At 37.9% G+C, this 19,542-nt stretch overlaps 1 protein-coding gene across 2 annotated transcripts in view; it reads right to left on the bottom strand.

Annotated features, from left to right (window-relative positions):
- Positions 1 to 11,321: 11,321 nt before the first annotated feature.
- Positions 11,322 to 19,542, bottom strand: part of LOC124711243 (chromatin modification-related protein MEAF6) — a 55,421-nt gene continuing 47,200 nt past the window's right edge. The window contains exons 2-3 of one of the 2 annotated variants that reach the window (XM_047241210.1): positions 18,920 to 18,956; positions 11,322 to 12,781 (exon numbers count right to left, since the gene is read on the bottom strand). In XM_047241210.1, coding sequence (XP_047097166.1) covers positions 12,390 to 12,781; positions 18,920 to 18,956 — 429 coding nt within the window. In that variant the 3' untranslated portion in view covers positions 11,322 to 12,389. The remainder of the gene's footprint in view (positions 12,782 to 18,919; positions 18,957 to 19,542) is intronic. The other variant, XM_047241209.1, reaches the window with a different exon arrangement.

Genomic DNA, 19,542 nt, shown 5'->3' with positions numbered 1-19,542 from the left:
TTGCCATGTTGAAGCTGTACCTTCATCGAAAGCGTCATGAGCTGTGTAGAGATAGGTAGCAGGATTGCATCTACCTCCTTCCATTTTTTTCCACCTTTTGTTTTCTAAACGATTCTGGGTCTCTCTCATTAATTCAGTAGAAGTATTACCTGTGGTAGTCAACATTATTTGCTGCAATTCTTGTTGCAAAGGCTAGTGACTGGAATGTTTCCACAGTTGCCACAAATCTTAATGTAACTGCCGGTCTGTGTCGGAAAGTAAACACATGAAATTTTTGTTATTATGGAACTTTGTGTAAAATATATATACCTATCTCTTGGTTTTATGGACTGCTTCATGTTTATATCGTGCTGGTAAATATCTTATGCACTGATGGTAAGCATATTTGAAAAAAATATCCTCTTCAAATGAAATTATGAAACACATGTTGATCTTGAAATCTATGTGATGTCAGTCAATGTAAACAAATTGAGACTATACATATTATTCATGCACAATCTGACATGAGATACTATACTTTAAATACATTCAATTTAAAACTGAAAATGGGATGAAGATTCAATTGAGTTTATTAATAACTTCTCCTAGTACATATTTCATGTCATTTTACAGCATTATTTGCTGTTCCAGCCATCAACAAGCACAGAATGTTTGTCATAATTTCCTTTCCTTTCTTTGACAGTCACTAACAGAGGTATGGAGCTATTTTACGCAAAGGTAAATTATTTTATTTTCATTTCAGTATAATTTTTTAACTTTTAGCTATCTTAACTGCAACAGTCTCATCATACTTGTGTTTCAGTACAAACAATGGAAAGTCCAGGTTGGAATATCAAAAATATTATGAAATTGATAGATTGCTACTCACTGTAAAGTTGACATACCGAGTTACAGAAAGGTGCAATGAAAAGGCTGTTACACATTTAGCTTTTCCAGAAAAGGAAACAAACATTCAATCACATAAGCAAGCACGTCTCACGTCTATATCTGCCTGGAGCTGTTTTCCTTTCTCAAGAAAGCTATGGCCAAAAGCTAAATGTGTAACAGTCTTTTATTGTGTGTGTCGGCAACCCAGTGCATCATATTTCAGTACAGGTGGTAAAGATCTTGAAATAGTGCGAGCAGACAATTCTGTCATCATCGTCATCCGAAATGACATGTGGCATGCTAACATGAAACTGTCAACCCAGTCACAAATTTTGTTTGATACTCCTTATGACCATAGTTTTACTAATAAGTGTTAGTGTGGTATTGAGTCAAATGTTTTTTAGAAGTCAATAAATACCGTGTCTACCTAACTCTCTTGATGCATGGCTTTCAAGACGTCATGAGAGGAAAGTATGAGTTTGATTCTGCATGACAATTTGAGCCAGCACAGCTACAGGTTGACTGAATAGATGATGTTGATTTGCTTACTGATTTTATGTAAAAATTAAAACATCTTAGGATTACTGGCTGGATTGGTTGGCAAAATTTTACTTTAGAATTCATGGAACATTTATTGAATTTTTCTCCGTAGCATATTTTGTGTCAGTTCAGCTTTTATTTGTCAACTGACTAAGCAAAAATATTTTCATTCCTTTCATAATATTCCTTGTAACATCTTTAGTTATTGATGCTGTAATTACCTTATGGGCACTGATCCCCTCCTCCACGTTACCTTTTTGGAAAAATTTTGTCATCCTGAAGCTACTGGCATTGAAATGGGCATAGAATGTAACATCAGAAACAGCATTGTAATTTGCAACCCCCCTCCCCCTCCATCTCCATTTGGCCACCACACCTCTGGAAGGAACCTCAAGGAGACATGTGCTTTGTAGTGTGGTGTGATGTAATGTAATGGGATTTGAATCTAATGACAGTATGTGGTGCTGTGGTGCAACAAACACGAATGGAAGGAGATTGTCAATTTAGATGTGATTATGTCCTCAAACAAGCTGTAGCACAACACTACAGTCACAGCAACAAACCCAATATTATTGACACCTCTGTGGTGCAGAATTTGACGTTTATGGTCCCTTCAGCTGTGTATCATGATCTAGATTATGACTACAACATGGTTATCTAGGAATTAGCCATTGTAAAACACAATACTGGGAGGATAGCGAACGATGTATCATTAAATGGAAGAGATACGGCACAATGGGGGATGAAAATCTGGAGGCTGTTCCACAGATCCATGATAAAAGAGGGGCAGACTTTTCTATAAGGTCTTTTATGAATGTCCTGCATACTAGTCAAGAAGTGAGTGTCAGGCTGACTACTGAATCTGGTACTAACTTGATCCCCTGCCTTCTGCGACTGCACGTTCATCAGATGCTCAGGGTAGTGGCAGCAGTTTTACAACTCTACTGGTCAGTGGCAGCTAAGGCAACTTGATAACAAAGTCAGTTACAAGAACCCAGAAAAATTAAGATTTTCTAAAGAGCCAAGTGGTAAGTGAAACCATTTGGACTTTAAGTAAGCAGCAGAAAGCAAGCACCAGAGTATGTGGGCAAATCCATAGCAAAATTTACCGAGCGATATGGTGCAGTGGTTAGACAATGGACTTGCATTCGGGAGGACGACGGTTCAACTCCGTGTCCGGCCATCCTGATTTAGGTTTTCCGTGATTTCCCTAAATCGCTCCAGGCAAATGCCTGGATGGTGCCTTTCAAAGGGCACGGCCGACTTCCTTCCTCGTCCTTCCCTAATCCGATGAGACCGATGACCTCGCTGTCTGGTCTCCTTCCCCAAAACAACCAACCAACCAACCATAGCAAAATTTGTCTTGTCTACACTGAATGAGTGAAGATGCACTTCCAATGCCAAACCTGTCAGTGTCAAGGATGAATGGCAGAAAATGATACATCTTGAACAAGTAGCTCAGAGCTGAATGTGAATTCATATCCACCAACAAGGGCCTAGGACTTGTGTTGGTCACCAGGGGCAGAATCCATACTTTTCCCTTTAAGCACCTATGTCTCGAAGGTTTACAACAGCTGTTTCTTCCTACCATACTTATTTTTGGTACAGAAGGCTAATAAAGTATTCACACTTTCAAAACCTGAAAAGAACCTGTTCTAGCTGAGAAATATTAACTTTTCCCTCTAGAAAATAGTATGAGCCTAGTTATAGGGTGCTTTATCCTAGAATCCCCTGTCCGATATTATCATCCCCACCGCCAAACTGGCCAGATTTCACAATGAGCATAACTTGTCGAAGTTGTGGAGCACACCTGTTGAATCAAGATCATCAAACACAGCATGCAAGCTGTGTTTTTTCATGTAGCAAAGACATTTAACATAATCTGGCATTACAGTCCATAGTACAAACTAGACTGGTACAGTAACAACATCCAAAGCTAAATTTGGCCATCACCCAACTATACAGCTTCTGGGACAGTATAGCAGTGTGATATCTACTATTAATAAATAAAATAAACACTCCTTGATCATGTTCAGACGACCACACAATACTGATCAGACATCTTGTCATCCTCTGCTATATGATGTCATTGGATGCAGTAGACAGGGCATGAATGATGTTGAATTTTTAAAGAGACAGGGCTTCTTTGATTTTTGTTTTCCAAAAGAGCAATAGCAAATGTTGTGCACAAACAAATATCAGTAAAGAGATTATAATATTCAAACTTCAGGACGCAGATACTAATAAGAAAATAAAACAGAAAAATAATACTGTAGTTGCTCCGGAATGACTGTTTTTTCCCAGTTTTTCCATAAAAGTAAATACTGCCCATGGGTGCAGCAAAATTGACATTTTCATTTGTCGATATCCTTGAGCATGATACATTCATGGTCAGTTGAATCAGAGATAGCAATTGTGTTAGAGAAAGAACTTGTGACACTACAGTGACTGAATAGTTGTTTGGCATTCTCACAACCGGGATATAGTCGCAAGGTTCAAGGGAGCTAGGGCTTTTCAAGTGCCACTGTGTCAAGGGTGTACCACAGGGCACACGAATTAACATACTTGCAAGAACAATTTCACTAAATGCTTAAAGCATGGAAAAGGTCACCTGTACTGAGAAAGTTCTTGTCACTGCTGTCCCTAGATGACGAGGCTGTATAGGAGGGATTTTTTGGTGTGGAAGGGATGGCAGACATTAAAATGCATGTTCTTGCGGTGGTTGGTGTGTTTAATGTGGACAGAGGTGTGGATGGAGCCATCAGAGAGGAGGAGGTCGATATCCAGGAAGATGGTATGCTCGGTTGAGGAGGACCAAGTGAAGCAGATGGGAGAGAAGGTCTTGAGGTTGTGAAGGTAGGAGGATAGGGTGTCTTGCTCCAAGTCCTCATCACGAAGATATCATCAGTGAACCTGAACTAAATTAGAGGTTTGGGAGGCTAGGAAGGTATCCTCTAGATGGCATAGGAGGGTGCCATGCTGGTGCTCATGGCTGTGCCACAGATTTGTTTGTTAACTTTCCATTCAAAGGAGAAGTGGTTGTTCGTTAGGATAAAGTTAGTATGGTGTATGAAGAATGAGGTGGTAAGTTTGGAGTCTGAAAGACGTATGGAGAGGTGGCGTTAAATAGTGGCGAGACCATGGACATGAGAGATGTTGGTGTAGAGCAGGGTTCGCCAAACTGTTTTCTGCAGGATGCTGATGTTCCATGTGAAGTGAATAAGTGATTCTCAAAGAAATATTAATAAATTGGTGAATTTTTTCAACATTCTGATGCTAATTTTTTAAAATTTTATTATGATTTCGGTGTTATTAGTTGTGATTTAAAATTGAAGTAATCTCCAAATAAAACAAGTCTTTTCTCATTTTTTAAAATTTTATTAACCTTCAAAATATTAGGGTATTCCATCAAAAGTACCAGGATTCTCAAAGCGATTTCCCCAGAGGAAAAGTTTGGGAACCCTTGGAGCAGACTGAAATGACATCGACAGTGACAAGTAGGGATCCCGGGAGGTAAAGGCTTGGGTATGGTGGAGAGTCAGTGATGGAAGTGGTCAGTATCTTTGACATGGGAGGCTAGATTTTGGGCAATTGGTTGAAGATGTTGGCCAGCGAGCGCCAAAATTCTTTCAATGGGGGCACAGTAACTAGCTACAAGTGGGTGTCCAGGATTTCTGTGTTTGTGGATTTAAGAGAGAACATGTAGAAGGTGGGTATGTGGGGTATCACAGGGATGAGGAGGGAAATGGATTCAGGGGAGAGGCTCTGGGAAGAGCCTGAGGCTTGAAGCAGGGACTGGAGGTTGTGTTGCACTTCTGGGGTGGGATTGCTTTGGCAGAGTTTGTAGTTGGAGGAGTCAGACTATTGGTAGAGACCTTCCGCTAGGTGGTCACTGTGATCTACAATGGCAGTGGTGGGATCTTTGTCTGCAGTTAGGATGATTAGGTCAGGATTTGTTTTGAGGCTGTGTATGGCCATTCTTTCTTCTACTGAAAGGTTGGTGTTCTCAGGAAGGAACCTAGGGAAGGATGCTGAGGTCAAGTTGGAAGTAAGAAATTCCTGCAAGGTGACGAGAAAATGGTTAGGGGGGAGGGAGGCAGGAATGTAGTTGAATGGTGCCATGAACTGGGAATGGCAGGGTTCAGTGTTGGTATTAGGTTGGCTGTGATTGGGAGTATTTGTGTCAAAGAAGTGTTTACATTTCAGGGATCTGGAGGAGAGTAGGTCTTTGACAAGTACAACTCGGTTAAATTTCGGTGCAGGGCAGAAGGTGAGGCCTTTGGACAGGACTGTAACTTCTTTAGGGGTCAGGCTTTTGGTGCAAAGGTTAAAAACAGTGTTTTGGGATTTTTTGGCCCTGGATTTGGTGGAAAGTTGGCAGGGGTTTTGGGTTGAAGTGGCAAATTGAAAAGATTGGTAAGGCAGGATGTGCATGCTGTGAGGGTTGATGAAGGGGAACACTGGATAGGATGGGATTGCATAGTGGTGCCCCCATGTGGGAGCAGGATGTCAGCAAGCTGGACAACTTATGGAGGTGTTGTCTAGCATGCTCTTCCAGATGCTGGAGGGCAAGAGATTCAATTTTAGAGATGTGATGTATGTAGTACGGATTGCATAGTAACAGTACCTTGTGGAGGGAGCAGAGGTGGTTCTGGGATGCCTGTGCCAGGGAGATGTTCTGTTTGCAATACCAAGTTTGTGAGGGAATGGTACTGGCAGAATCTGAAAAGGTGAAAGCCATTGTGAAAGGAAGGATTGGAGCCAGAAAAAGAAATTTTTATGGTTAGGTCCTCGGGGGAGATTCTGTGGTTTGGGTAGCATTTAAGGAACAGAATGGGACGACTGAGAAAGAGATACATTTCTGAACTGGTGCAGAAAGGTGGAGCAGGGTTCTACATCTCCGTGATAACTCTGCTATTCACAATAACATGCCTGGCAGAGGTTTCAATGAACCACCTTCAAGCGGTCTCTCTACCATTCCACTCTCGAACAGCACGCGGGGAAAACGAGCACTTAAATTTTTCTGTGCAAGCCCTGATTTCTCTTATTTTATCGTGATGATCATTTCTCCCCATGTAGGTGGGTGCCAACAGAATGTTTTCGCAATCCATTGTAGCAGGGAAAGCACATTGGGGAAACAGGAAATAATGTAGGAGTGGGCAAATGAAGGCATTGGTGTACAGATACGAAAAAAAAAGAAAAAAAAAAGAAAAAAAAAAGAAAAAAAAAAAAAAGGATGGAATGGATGAAGTATGGGACTATGCGCAAGTTAGTCACATAGCTATATGTTGTGCGCAGAGTGTACCGTTGATACAGTGTGACCTGGATTTCAGTGTGTGCATGGTTTGGAAGGTGATCTAAAAATATGGGACAGAAGCAAAAGAACGGACAGAGTGGAGTAATGCTCTAGTGTGTTGTGAGATGGAAGGAAAGCCATTAGCCAAAATAAAACAATGGTAAGTCCAGATTGGAATATCAACAAGATTATAAAAAGGTTAAAGTGCTATTCACTGCAAAAATAAGACACAAGAGTTGCAGACAGGCACAATGAAAATATTTTTCAGTTGAACGACAGGCTCATGGAACACCATTTGCCCAACTTAAGATAGTTTTAGTTTTTTTGCCTAATCATTTCAGATGAATATTAGGGTCGTTCTTTAAAATCCGTATTTACCTGAATATAATATGACCCCCCCCCCCCCTTTTTTTTAAGAGGCTCCTTGAGAAAAATTTGTTTTCAACATATTGTGATTATTCAAAATTATAAACTGTTTTATTGACATTAAGCACCTGGCTAAAATGTTAGTGTTACACCTATTTTAAACTCAGGGCATTTATTGTCTACATATTGATAACACAAGGAGAAATAAAATAAAACTAAAGCAAATGGTTTACATTAATTTTTATCTTTACTACATTTTTTGCTTACTAAGCCAGTTATCTATGGTATCACTATTTTAATCATCACCGTCATACAATAGCACAGATGTGAAATTCATATCTTTGTTGGCACAAATATTTTTCTGTTTCTTCCAAATATGTTACGATTCCTGAAGTTGTGATTATGTGGAACCTGAGAACGTATCCATTCTTTTCCAAATATTAGAGGTGCATAAGTTTGTAGCACTTTTGTTTTGCATGTTGGTATTCTGGTTGCTACATGTTTATTTATCGATCGTCATTTTTTCTGTGTACTTCACTATTGCTACTTGAGTTTACATATTGTCATTTGGAGGTAATGATGGGAGCTGTGAATTCTAGAAAGTGGGTTGCCAAGTGGTGAAATCAAAACATTTCTAACAGAGTCTTCTGTTTCATTTCAACAGAGAGATGATAGCAATGGAGGCAGCCATAAACATTTGCGCCATGTATGGGGACAATGCTATTGGACAAGAGCATGGACTGTTTTGACATTAGTGACTCTTTCAATTCAGGAAGACCTATGGCGTTTGATGAAGATCATTTAAATGCATTAATCCACAATGATCCACATCATTGTACTCAAGACCTGGCACATGTGATGAACTGTGATCATTCCTCCATTATGTGACATTTGCATGCAAAGGGGAAGATCCAAAAATTGAGTGTATGGGTACTGCATGCTCTAAGCCAAAATCACAAAAATCAGGTGGCGGCCTTATGTTCAATTGGTTTGTGAACAACACCAACCGTACCTACCCTCTATTGTTACTAGTGATGAGAAATGGTGTCTTCATGCTAACATATGGAAAAGAAAGGAATGGTTGAGCCCAAACAAAGCATCAACCCCCACACAAAGACCTGCGCGCATCCACATGTTAGGCATCTGGAGGAACGACAACGGTGTGGTGTACTACAAATTGCTTCCATGAGGTGTAACAATCACTGGTGACATTTATGTCAACAAATGAGATGTCTTGCAGAAGCAATTCACGAACAATGACCAGGAAGACTGCGTGAAGTGATACTACTCCAGGATAATGCCTGACCGCATTCTGCTAGTCTGACAAAAAAACACTATACAGGAGTTGGGTTGGGGACTTGTTCCGCATCCACCTTAATCACCTGATCTTGCGCTCCCAGATTTTCATCATTTCTGCTCTCTATCGAACAACCTTCAAGGAACTTTCTTTTCCAGGTGAAAATGCGCACTGAACTTGGTTCGATGAGTTCTTCACCTCAAAATCACTTGATTTGTACAGTTGTGGAATTGAAAAATTGTCCCAGCATTGCAAGACTGTTGTAAATAGTGAAGGAGAATATATCATTGATGACTAAAATCTCTGTTATGTGTATTTGTTGTGTTTATTAAACTTATGGAATCTTTTTGCACCAACCTGATACATATCAGATTTCACTCCTATACTTATGTGAGAATGTTACTTGCTTGTAAACATATTGTCTGCCTGCCACTCTCTCATTAGCTGAGTATAACTAGCAGCTGACCCCCGCCCCCTCCCCCCTTTCATTAACGTCGTACCTCATGGTGAATTTTGACAACATTGTTACAGGAAACACGTAAGTACGCCACTGGCCCCTATCTGGACTTTTACTGCCTCTTGTAGACAAGTATAACATTGGTGTGTATTTGTCCAATTTTAAAGTCAGTTCAAATGGATTCAGGTAAACTGCAGTTTAAACATGGTAGATGTTCATAAAAAGACAAAGTACTCAGTATAGATTCCCATGGTTGCCAACACAACGTAATTTGCTGTCCACTCAGCACACCTCTCCCGGCACTCATCCTAGTTCTCAGCCAAGCTGGTGTCACTGTTAACTGACCTCCCTCAAACCCTTCTGCAGTGCTTTGTTTTAGCAGCTGTAAAACATGAATTGCAATAACCTCTAGGGTGCAGGCCATAGGTAACAACACCAACTGATAAATAAATAAAAGGTCGCAATCACTATTCAGTAAAATTCTCAAACTTCTGCTCGTCCTGTGATCTAGTGATGTCTGTTGGCACTGTTTCCACGAGGGTCTTGCTGCTTTAATTGATTCTCACACTAGCAATTACAGTCAATTTAATATGGTTTAGTTTGGTTTTTAGATATTTAATTCTGGATTAAATTTCTTTCTTGGTTCATCTGAATGTCACCATCTTGTGTAAAGATGATTAAAATGTGGTAATATTTTTTGCTATGTCCTCCTGTTTCACAAAATTTTCAAATTTTAAGCAGAGCAATAACTTGTTGCTGTGGCTACTTGGTGGTTTCCTATATACTCTTTGCACTACTAGTGCCATGTGATTGAAATGTCACAGTCAATGGTATATCAGGTATATCCCCTACCTACACTTCAGAATTCTTCAAATGAATCTGTACCTCGCCTTAATAACCCAAGTTTTGTCTGTAAATATAAGATGACCCCAATATCAATCTGTTGAACAAAATAAAAATGTTGGCATCAGCAGCAATAATTTAATATGCAAATACAAGACAACCTCATAGTTTTCGAATGATTAATTTGGGAAAAAGCTTTGTCTTTGTAGCCAAGTAAATATGGTAATGCCATGGCAATCAGCTCTGCCCTGTAGGAGTTATTATTTGCAATTTACATCTTATACACTTGAGAGAGTAATTCATTGACTGAGTAAAGTAGCTATGTACCTAGTATTAGTTGTGCCTGAACAGTGGAGTGCAGGTGAGATACAACAGTGTTCAACATTTGTTGATGTATGAGAGGAAGTAGATCAACTTTTTCTATTTATTCTTCACTTAGGCTATTTCATTTGTCAACTTAGTGTCATATTGCACTTCATAACTGCAGAGAAATATGAATGATGTATAGGGCCACAAAACTAAGGGAAAAAGGCAAACTGGCATACACCACAGTATAAAAAAAATAACACATGTTATTAACCAAGTGCAGATTATTTTTAGTTATTATTGTACTTTAGTGTTAGACCAATAATCTCCAGCCCATGTATTTTTGCTGTGATGAAATAGTATACTCATTGACAGTAATAACTTGGACATTCTATGAGCTGGATTCTTTATAAGATGGTCCAAACATTGCTGAAAAATTTGTTTTTGCATTTACTTCTGGTATCATTTAGCAAAAAATGGCACACCCACCTTACAGGAATCATTCTTACAGTAAATTCTTCATATGCCATATTCTTTCTTCTGTTATCCTATGTTGTCTGTTTTTTCGTATACCTTCAGTCAAGAGAAGTACTGTACGCCCATTTCTTGACTGTCGCAAAACTTCACCAAATATGGATGTGTTTCTTTTGGCATTCAAAACAAAGAATTTCACAGTTGCTTTTAAACACCACAACACTTGTCATGAACACATGCAGAAGGTGGGCAACACACAACTTGGCACTCGGTAAAAATAAAAAGCTGACAGATGGAACAGGCCAGCAAACAACTGAACCCCCAATGATGACCTAATTTTATTTATACTTTCTACGTTTCTGACAGTTTAAAACTGTGTGTGCTGGTGCCTGACGATGCAATGTGACCCTCATGGATATTGTTGTATTACTTAAGTATCATTCTGCAAGAGACCAGTTATCAGTTTTAAAATTGGGTCTCATGCAAATGGAAGCTGTAAGGGCAAGGTAGAGGTAGGCACAGTAGCTATGTGGATGAACAGCATACCGAGACATCTCAAGTTTATAGCAGTGCCCACTAGTTACAAACATTACTCTGCCTGAACTGCTTTTTTATACATTTTTTCTGACTTTCTATTTCACAAGCCATTGTTTGTTATAATACCAAACAAATTGTCTCTGGAATTAAAATTTCTCTTTACAAAACAACTGAGTGCCTTTCGATAATAGTGAGAAACTTCAACAAAGCATGAACAGTGTTAGCCAGGAATGATTTTCCCACAAGGTAATTGCAAAAAGGAATTGAAAGAACCAAGTTAAGTGAATATATTAGAATAGAATTTATAATATTTAGTGGTGGTATTAGACTTCACTAACTTTATTTCAGGCTTTTAACCAATTGATGTACTTAACAATAACTACATCAATTTCTTTAGACTTCTTGAAAGAGTGTAATATATAAAACTTGAATTCATTTAATACCAGTCATTTTCATGTCACAAAATGATAAAATTTTAAAAGAAGAGTTCTATTTGTGTAAGTACCCAATTCATGAAAAGTATTAATCACAAATATGTTATTAACAATATAATTCAGGATAATTTCAGGTAGGGTTCTCACAGCTCTTTAGTAACATATTAAATTATAATATACTCTATGTATCTAAATTTAACGATACAGCACACTGAAAACTATGAACTCAATATTTACGTTGGTATGTTGTCACTATAAAAGTAGAAATATTTAACAATGTACACTAATTCAGCGTATATCTATGTACATTTGATGTTTCTTTATTGTGAACAATAGAGGCACACTGGCACTCACTTAAAACACAATTTCATAACATTCTTACAATGATTTTGATAGATCTGATTGCGTCAATAAGAGTAAACATAGCTATGTTCGAATCATGTAAATAAAATTCAGTTAAACAGGAACATAAAATACGGCATAAGTACTTTTTCTTTTCCCTAGAAATGGATATCACATGCTTGTACCTGACTGCTAGCTAAAATCTAATGTTGCATTTCAGCCGCATTCAGTAATGTCACATACTCTACAGTTACAACTCTCTGGCATATCCTGTACTACACAATTAATAATTAACCCATTTCTCACTGTGGAAGTATTCTATACTAATTATTACAGCAAAGAATTTTAAATTCATTTAGTAGCTCTTGATATCCATTTGAATGCAGTTAGTAGTGCTCTAAATCCCAGTTTCAAATTATTTTTTCATTGTCAGAAAATAATTTTAATTTCAATCTGTGTTGATGATAAGAGAGACAAATAACAATAGATCCGAGTGCTAGAAACAGATTTTGAGCAGGTGTACAAATATGCACCTGCTGTACTCTTTCGTCAACTGTAATGACCCAGAAGCCCATTTACTTTCATCTCATCACAGATTTTTAGTTTCTCTCAGTCCTCCTCATCAGTCTGTCATCGGTGACGTGCTTTCTTTGCAACTGGTTTCTTGGCAGATGTGTTCCCAGAACTGGCAGCATTGACAGAACTTGTGCTGCTCACTGTAGTTCCTCCAACTGCTGGAGTTTTGTTAGGAGCTGGACGATTCTCTTTGCTGGCAGCTGAACTATCCTTTGCTGGTGTACTTGGACGATCCCTCTCTCCTGAAGGAGTTGATCGGCCATTGACTGCAGCTACCGATGTACTCGTAGGTGTCACAGGTGATGCACTTGCAGTTACGGCGGGAGATGGCACACTCACTACTGAAGGGGCACTGGTTGCAACAGTGGCCTTCCCGGATTCTTTTCCTGCTACATTGTCCTCACTACCACTGTTTCCTGTCTGAGATTCTGTTTCACTGTTGCGATCTGAAAAAAAGAAAAAAACCTTTATAGCTTCTTGACAATAATGAATTTCTTGTATATTTACATTATACAGCACTTTCCTTCAAGAAAAACAGCAGTAACAGAAACAGAAAAATTCATACATAACTAATTAAAACAAAATGTAAGTTATATTCTGATGCATGTGCACAATTTTAATGATGAGCGTAGTTACGATTTTTGAACATTCACGCAAAGAATGGTGATATACTGTCATTCACACTGTAAAACATGTGACATTTCACATTTTCAAATGAATTTGTTGCCAGATCACTTTGTTTAAATCCCACAATATTTTCTTAAAGTAGCAGCCAGAAATTTTTAAATTGTTGTTGCTGGAGACTGTCTGAAAATGTTGGGTAGTTGTCTCAATAATAAATGAACTGGCAGCAGAGTTATCAACCCTATATGTAAACGAGGAATGCATTAGAAAGTCATTAGATCAAATTTCAACACTTGTGAAAGCAACCTAGTTAGTCTCTAATTGTAGTTGAATGATCTATTATAGACAGGATTTTTTTTTGAGGTTTTAGGCTTTCAACTGCATAGTACCTCATCAGCCTCCCAGTCAATTCTCAGGTTATGGTTCTCTAATACCTACAAAATGGCCAGAAAATCAAATGGATTAAAAAGAAAAAAAATCATGCCCTGGCACTACCCCAATATTTCATACCAGTGACTATATTTCTGTGGAATTCATTTTTTACTCTTTTAAATACATGAAGTAATATTTTTAAACAAGCAATTAGAAAAAAATTGTTTGTGAAGGACTTTCTTTGACCTGCACTGGCATGTAACATCTCGATTGTTGGGAGAGCTAAACGTGTCACAAGGAATTACTGGTATTTTAAAACGCATGTTCTTTTTAAAAATGTTTGAAGAAGACTGAAAAAAATTCCATGGAATGTAAGGTCATCCACTTCAAATGCTCGATGATCATATTAGTCAAGCAAAGGTTTTTTTTATGCTTATCAGAGATTAATTGGCAGAAAAACAGCACAGAAATGCAACAACACTGCAATAAAAAAGCTGCAAATGTCTTATACTGTGGTGAAGTACACTATAAGACAGAAAGAAACAACGCATCACAAAGGAATTATTCGACTGGAAGAGATCATTAGATGTGACGTACATGTACTGACGAATTGACAACAGTTTCAGAAAAACTGTACGATTTATTCAAGAGAAAGATGTTCAAAAACAAGTCAATAATGTGCTGACCCACCTCTAGCTCTTATGCAAGCAATTATTCGGCTTGATATTGATTGATAGAGTTGTTGGATGTCCTCCTGAGGGATAATGTGCCAAATCGTCAAAATTCCCAAGTCGGTTGCAGGGATCTGCCCATAAAGCTCCAAACATTCTTATTTGGAGAGAAATCTAGTGACACTGCTGGCGAAGGCAGGGTTTGGCTGGCATGAAGACAAGCAGTAGAAACTCTTGCAGTGTGCAGGTGGACATTATTTTGCTGAAATGAAAGCCTAGGATGGGTTGCTTGAGGACCAACAAAACAGGATATAGTTTATCGTCGACATACCACTGTGCTGTAAATGTACTATGGATGAAACCAAAGGGGTCCTGCTATGAAAAGAAATGGTACCTCCAACCTTCACCCTTGGTTCTCGGACCGTGTGGCAGGTGACAATCAAGCTGGTATCCCACTGCTGTCCGGGGCTCCTCTTGACATCTCTTCAGCCTGGAATCTCATTGACTGCAGTAGAATTGTCTTCAGTGGTGATCCCTGTTTAGGACTGAGCCCCCGTGAACCATGAAGACGTGTGGAGATGCCTTGGACAGTGATGGGATTTCAACCTCACTCTTGCCCGCCATACGGCAACAACAGAAGTGACGGTCTGGGGTGCAATTTCATTTCATGACAGAACCCTTTTGGTTGTCATCCACAGAACCCTTACAGTGCCGCGGTATATTCACGATATTCTATGCTCTGTTTTGTCAACCTTCATGGCAAGTGATCCTGCACTTATATTTCAGCAAGATAATGCCTACATACACACACACAGTGAGAGTTTCTACTGCTTGTCTTTATGCTTCTCAAACCCTACCTTTGCCAGCTAGGTCACCAGCAATCTTTCCAAATGAGAACAATTGGAGCATTATGGGCAAGGTCCTCCAACCACCTTGGGAGTTTGATGATCTAAAACGTCAACTGGACAGAACTTGGCACGATATCCCACAGGAGGACATCCAACAATGCCATCAATCAATGCCCAGCCAAATTCCACTTGTATAAGTGCTGCAGGTGGACCAACACATTACTGGCTTGTTTCTGAACCTCTTTCCCTTGAATAAATCATTCTATTTTTCTGATATCGTAATCATTTGTTTGTCCGTAAACGTACATCACAACTACTGATTTCTGTACCATGCTTTGTGGTGCATCTTTTTTAAGTGCATAATGAAAGACAGGTGACCAATGATCAAATAACAATTGTCTTGCAATGTCTTTAAATTTTCATTAAAATACATGTTACTTGACACTGAAATAACTATCTCTGACATATGGACAAGACTTATCACAAACGGTATTTTTGAATGTTGTGGCACTGGAACCATGGATTTATACCTGGGCAAAAATCCATATGAAATTGATGAAAGAATCAGAGAGAAGTAGTCTCAACTGTAAACAGTGCAGTTGTAGCACCTTTGTGATGACAACAACTTTTTCTCCAAATCTGAGTTCATAAGGAAAACAAAAGGCAACCTACAGAGCAGATAACAATAATCTATCTCAGGAGAAATGAAGGTTAAGTGTATAGACAGACAAGCTACCCATTAACATAAAGCTGCTGCAAGCACAAACACAATATCAGGGTGTACATTCCTGGATATTTCTCAGACTTTCCAGTTAAAAATGCGCTTTTCTCTGGGTGAAAATATGCTGTATCCAGAAGTGAAAGTACATTTTCTTCCATGTTAAGTGACAATACACTTTCCCTTGGAGCTGTAAAAATGTATCAATCCTTTGAATGGTAAAGGTTTTATACACTAGCACTCCCAGCAAAAAAGCAACATATTTTGAAAAGATTCTTTAATACAAAGCAACATGTACACTGTACATTTTAGTATTACGAAATTATAAATAGAAAGCTGCATCAAACCAGTCTCAGGACTGAACAACAACAACAACAACAAATAGAAAGTCACCAAATACCGCACAGTATTTTCTGAACACAGAACACCAAAGTATAAGAAGTGCGATGCCTATGCTACGACACGGAAACAGAGACAATAATAGTGCTCCAAGTGGCCTGGCAGTGAACTCTGAATTTGAGAAAATATGGTATGATAATATATTTTCTTGTTTTGCAATATACAACTACTAGATATCATCTTTCATAAAAAAAGAGAGAAATTAACTCGCCTTTCACACAGAATACAGGCCATCAAAAATTTTTGTTTTTCTGAGTGTGTTGTCAGGCAGGATCCTAAAAGCACAGCTCAAATTGCAGCAGCTGAATATTTCTAACAAACACGATTGTAAATTTCACTGCTGTGCACCGAACATTTCATGGCTTATCTGGCTGAACACGTTCTGTTGAGCACTTTGATTTTTCCATAGAAAAGCCAATTAGTGTGTAATTGCTCAAGAACTGGCCTCACAATTTTTTGTTTTAAGGATAATTATACTTTTTGCCATCATTATTGCATAATTTGTCATCTATGAAAGAATTAAAACAAATATCAAAAACAAATCTTGAAGCTGGCTCTTTTTTAGCATGTGCTACCCTTTCAGATATATGAAACAAAAATGTGCCAGTAAAATTTTAAATAATGGCATAAATGGCTGATCCTCAAAGTGTAAAGTTTTGAATGAGAGTCAAACATTTCATGATTTAAGAAATTCATCGCACAATCTCACATCGAACATAATTCATCTTGTGTAAAAGGGAATCTACTTTGAAAGTAATGCTGCTCAAAAAAACATTTGCAATATGTTCCTGTGACCAGTTATAAATATAAGGACTTATGACATCATGCTCATCGAAAGGAATTTTTTTACTTTGAACTGTTGCATAGTCTCTGTCCAAGAGCCTTTTGATATTGACATATGCTTGTTTGAGCACTGTGTTTTGTTGTTGTATATAGCACTTTTTTCTTTGCAACTAAAGTTTTATTTTGGTGTTATTTTCTCATTTATATTTTATTTCTGCAGTATTATTATGCATTAGTGCGTAAGTAAATTTCTTTGTTAGATTATCAGTTCTTACCAGCAATATTACAGAAATTTAACTTAAAACTAAAAAATTGAAAAATTCCAGGAATCTTAAAAATTCCCAGGTATTTCCTGGATTTCCCAGTTGACCCGGGGCATATATGGTATTACTGTGACATGCTAATTGTCAGTTATAAGTCCTTCAAGTAAATATACTTTTCAATTGTTGTGCTTGATTTTTTTTTTCATTGCTATTAATAATGTTGTAATTTGGAATCTCTCTGACATGATTGTTGTTTCCATCGGTATTTAATTTTTGGCCATGTCCTTTTCAAAGGAACCATTCTGACATTTGGTTGAAGTGATTTAAGGAAACTAAGGAAAATATTGGATGAGAATTTGAGTCACCACCCTCCCTAATGAAAGTCCAGTCTTTCATCACTGCATCACACTGGTTGGTATTATGAAAAGTAGATTTGCAATTCAGTAAAACTGAGTAGTGATGAAAATGCTGGAACTCAACAGCCTATGATATGAGAAATGCACTAGAAAACAAACTTATGTAATTTATTATTACAGCTTTTACCTAAAAATTGTTGTGTGTCAAAATGGCACTGTGAGATACACAAAAACTCATATTATGGGCAAAAGAAGGGGGCAGGGCAAGTGCTATACTTCATCCATCATGGGGATTGAGAACATCAAAGATTTTTGCCCTGGTCCTGGGAATTCTAAGACCCTACAAACATCACTACATTTGTTCCTCAGACTTGTCCAGGCATGCAAAAAAATATGCGAGCAGTTAACATCAGTTTTATTAAAACATTACTACAACTTACTTTTTACGTTTGCATGCAGTAATGTTCATCAACATGCTTTTTATGGATGATGAATGCAATGCATGTTTAGATATAAAAAGATATTTTTATGTGATACAATTCCAATTTAACAAGTTTCAGATTTTTACTTTACTTTTACTGTGAAACCTTGCTTCTTGCCAAATTTCATGAGTCTAGGTCAGCAGGAAGCACCCTTTATGTTTTGGTGAGTGAGTTTGCAAGTATCAAAATATGTGACATTAATGACTGTGTCTTTTGATTGCACTGATACAAAAGCTTACAATTTTTATACCACCAAGGCATCATAAACCTTAGTACATGACATATATGTGAACTTGATTTGGCACATTGTTCCAGAGAAAAAGGGTTTTTAACAGTCACACATGACAGACAGACAGATATACAGACAATGAAGCTATCCTATAAGGGTTCCATTTATACAGATTGAAGCCTGAACACTGGAAAACAGAAAAAAATACAACACTTTAAGGAGATGGGTACTACAATTGCAAAACAAGCAAATTATCTATTAAAATTCCAATTAATTTTCACCTGACTTAGCTACAGCAATAGCAAGATCATGTTTTATTTACATTTTTTAAAACTGAGATTTAATGGAAAAAATCCTTTCATTGACTTTAGCACTGTTCCTGTGGTTTTCTCTTACAATTTCTCATGTACTCATTATTATTCTAGTAAGCTTCACAGGTGGGATTTTCACATGGTAAATGATATACCTCACTTTATTTATTCACCAAGAGCACACCTTAGGACCCTTACTGTAAAAAATGTCTGCAGGTAAGGACCTGGAAAGAAGATTCCAGTCTTGGCAGTGTGCTATCACTTTCACTATTCAAATTTGCCTTACAGGCTGACTTTAAGTTATAACTGACCATTGCAACACTGTGATATAAGTTCTGTTAAGGCTGGGAAGTATGGAGTGTCATCACTGGCAAGCTGAAGTTAAGAGTTAGTCATTAAGGCATACTTGGATAGTGAAATTGGCAAGGTACTGCCCAACCTGGCAAACATTTTCAATTTGTAGAAGTATATATTCCACTAAAGAGTAAAAATACATTAACTCAAGACATATCTTGGTCACAAACTTACCTTTATCTTGTCCTTGATCAACTAGCCCGCTGACAGCCTGTAAAGATAAGAAGAGAGATGTCACACATTGATTTAATCTTTAAATAATTACTAAATAGAAACAGAATAAACATTAAAAACATCCATACGGAGACATCAAACTGCAATCTCCTGGGACCTCAATTTGTGCCAGTATTAGGTCAGAAGGGTACAGTGTGAATCCCTTATTTGCCTTATTAAGGATAGATTGTTTCACTCTCATGATGACCATTTCAAGAAATAATGTTATAGAGCACTACATTTTTCAAATGTGAAAGAGAAAGATATGTGCAATACCAAAGAGTTATATTCTAAACTGAACTAAGGTTGGTCAGTCAGCAGTCAGGCTTCACTGATGAAGCACCAGGAGACTATCAAGTCAGTCTGTTTTCAAAGTTTAATTCTTAAATTCTTTGTTATTTTTCGTGCAGTTGCATAACCACAGCTCAGTCAATTGCCAGCGTCCATTCGTGAAGGGCCAGATGATCAACAAGTCACGTATTTAGTTTTTCTGTTAGTTTCCATAGTTTAATTTTTAATATTGTAAGATGGGTGGGGTGTGTGCTTGCTGTGTGCAGACGCTGGAGGATCTGGCTGCAGGCTGC

The sequence above is a fragment of the Schistocerca piceifrons genome, chromosome 8, assembly GCF_021461385.2.
Source record: "Schistocerca piceifrons isolate TAMUIC-IGC-003096 chromosome 8, iqSchPice1.1, whole genome shotgun sequence".
In the NCBI taxonomy this organism is placed as follows: domain Eukaryota; kingdom Metazoa; phylum Arthropoda; class Insecta; order Orthoptera; family Acrididae; genus Schistocerca; species Schistocerca piceifrons.
The sequence above is the reverse complement of the archived record's forward strand: the minus strand, read 5'-3'. Positions and strand labels throughout refer to the sequence as shown.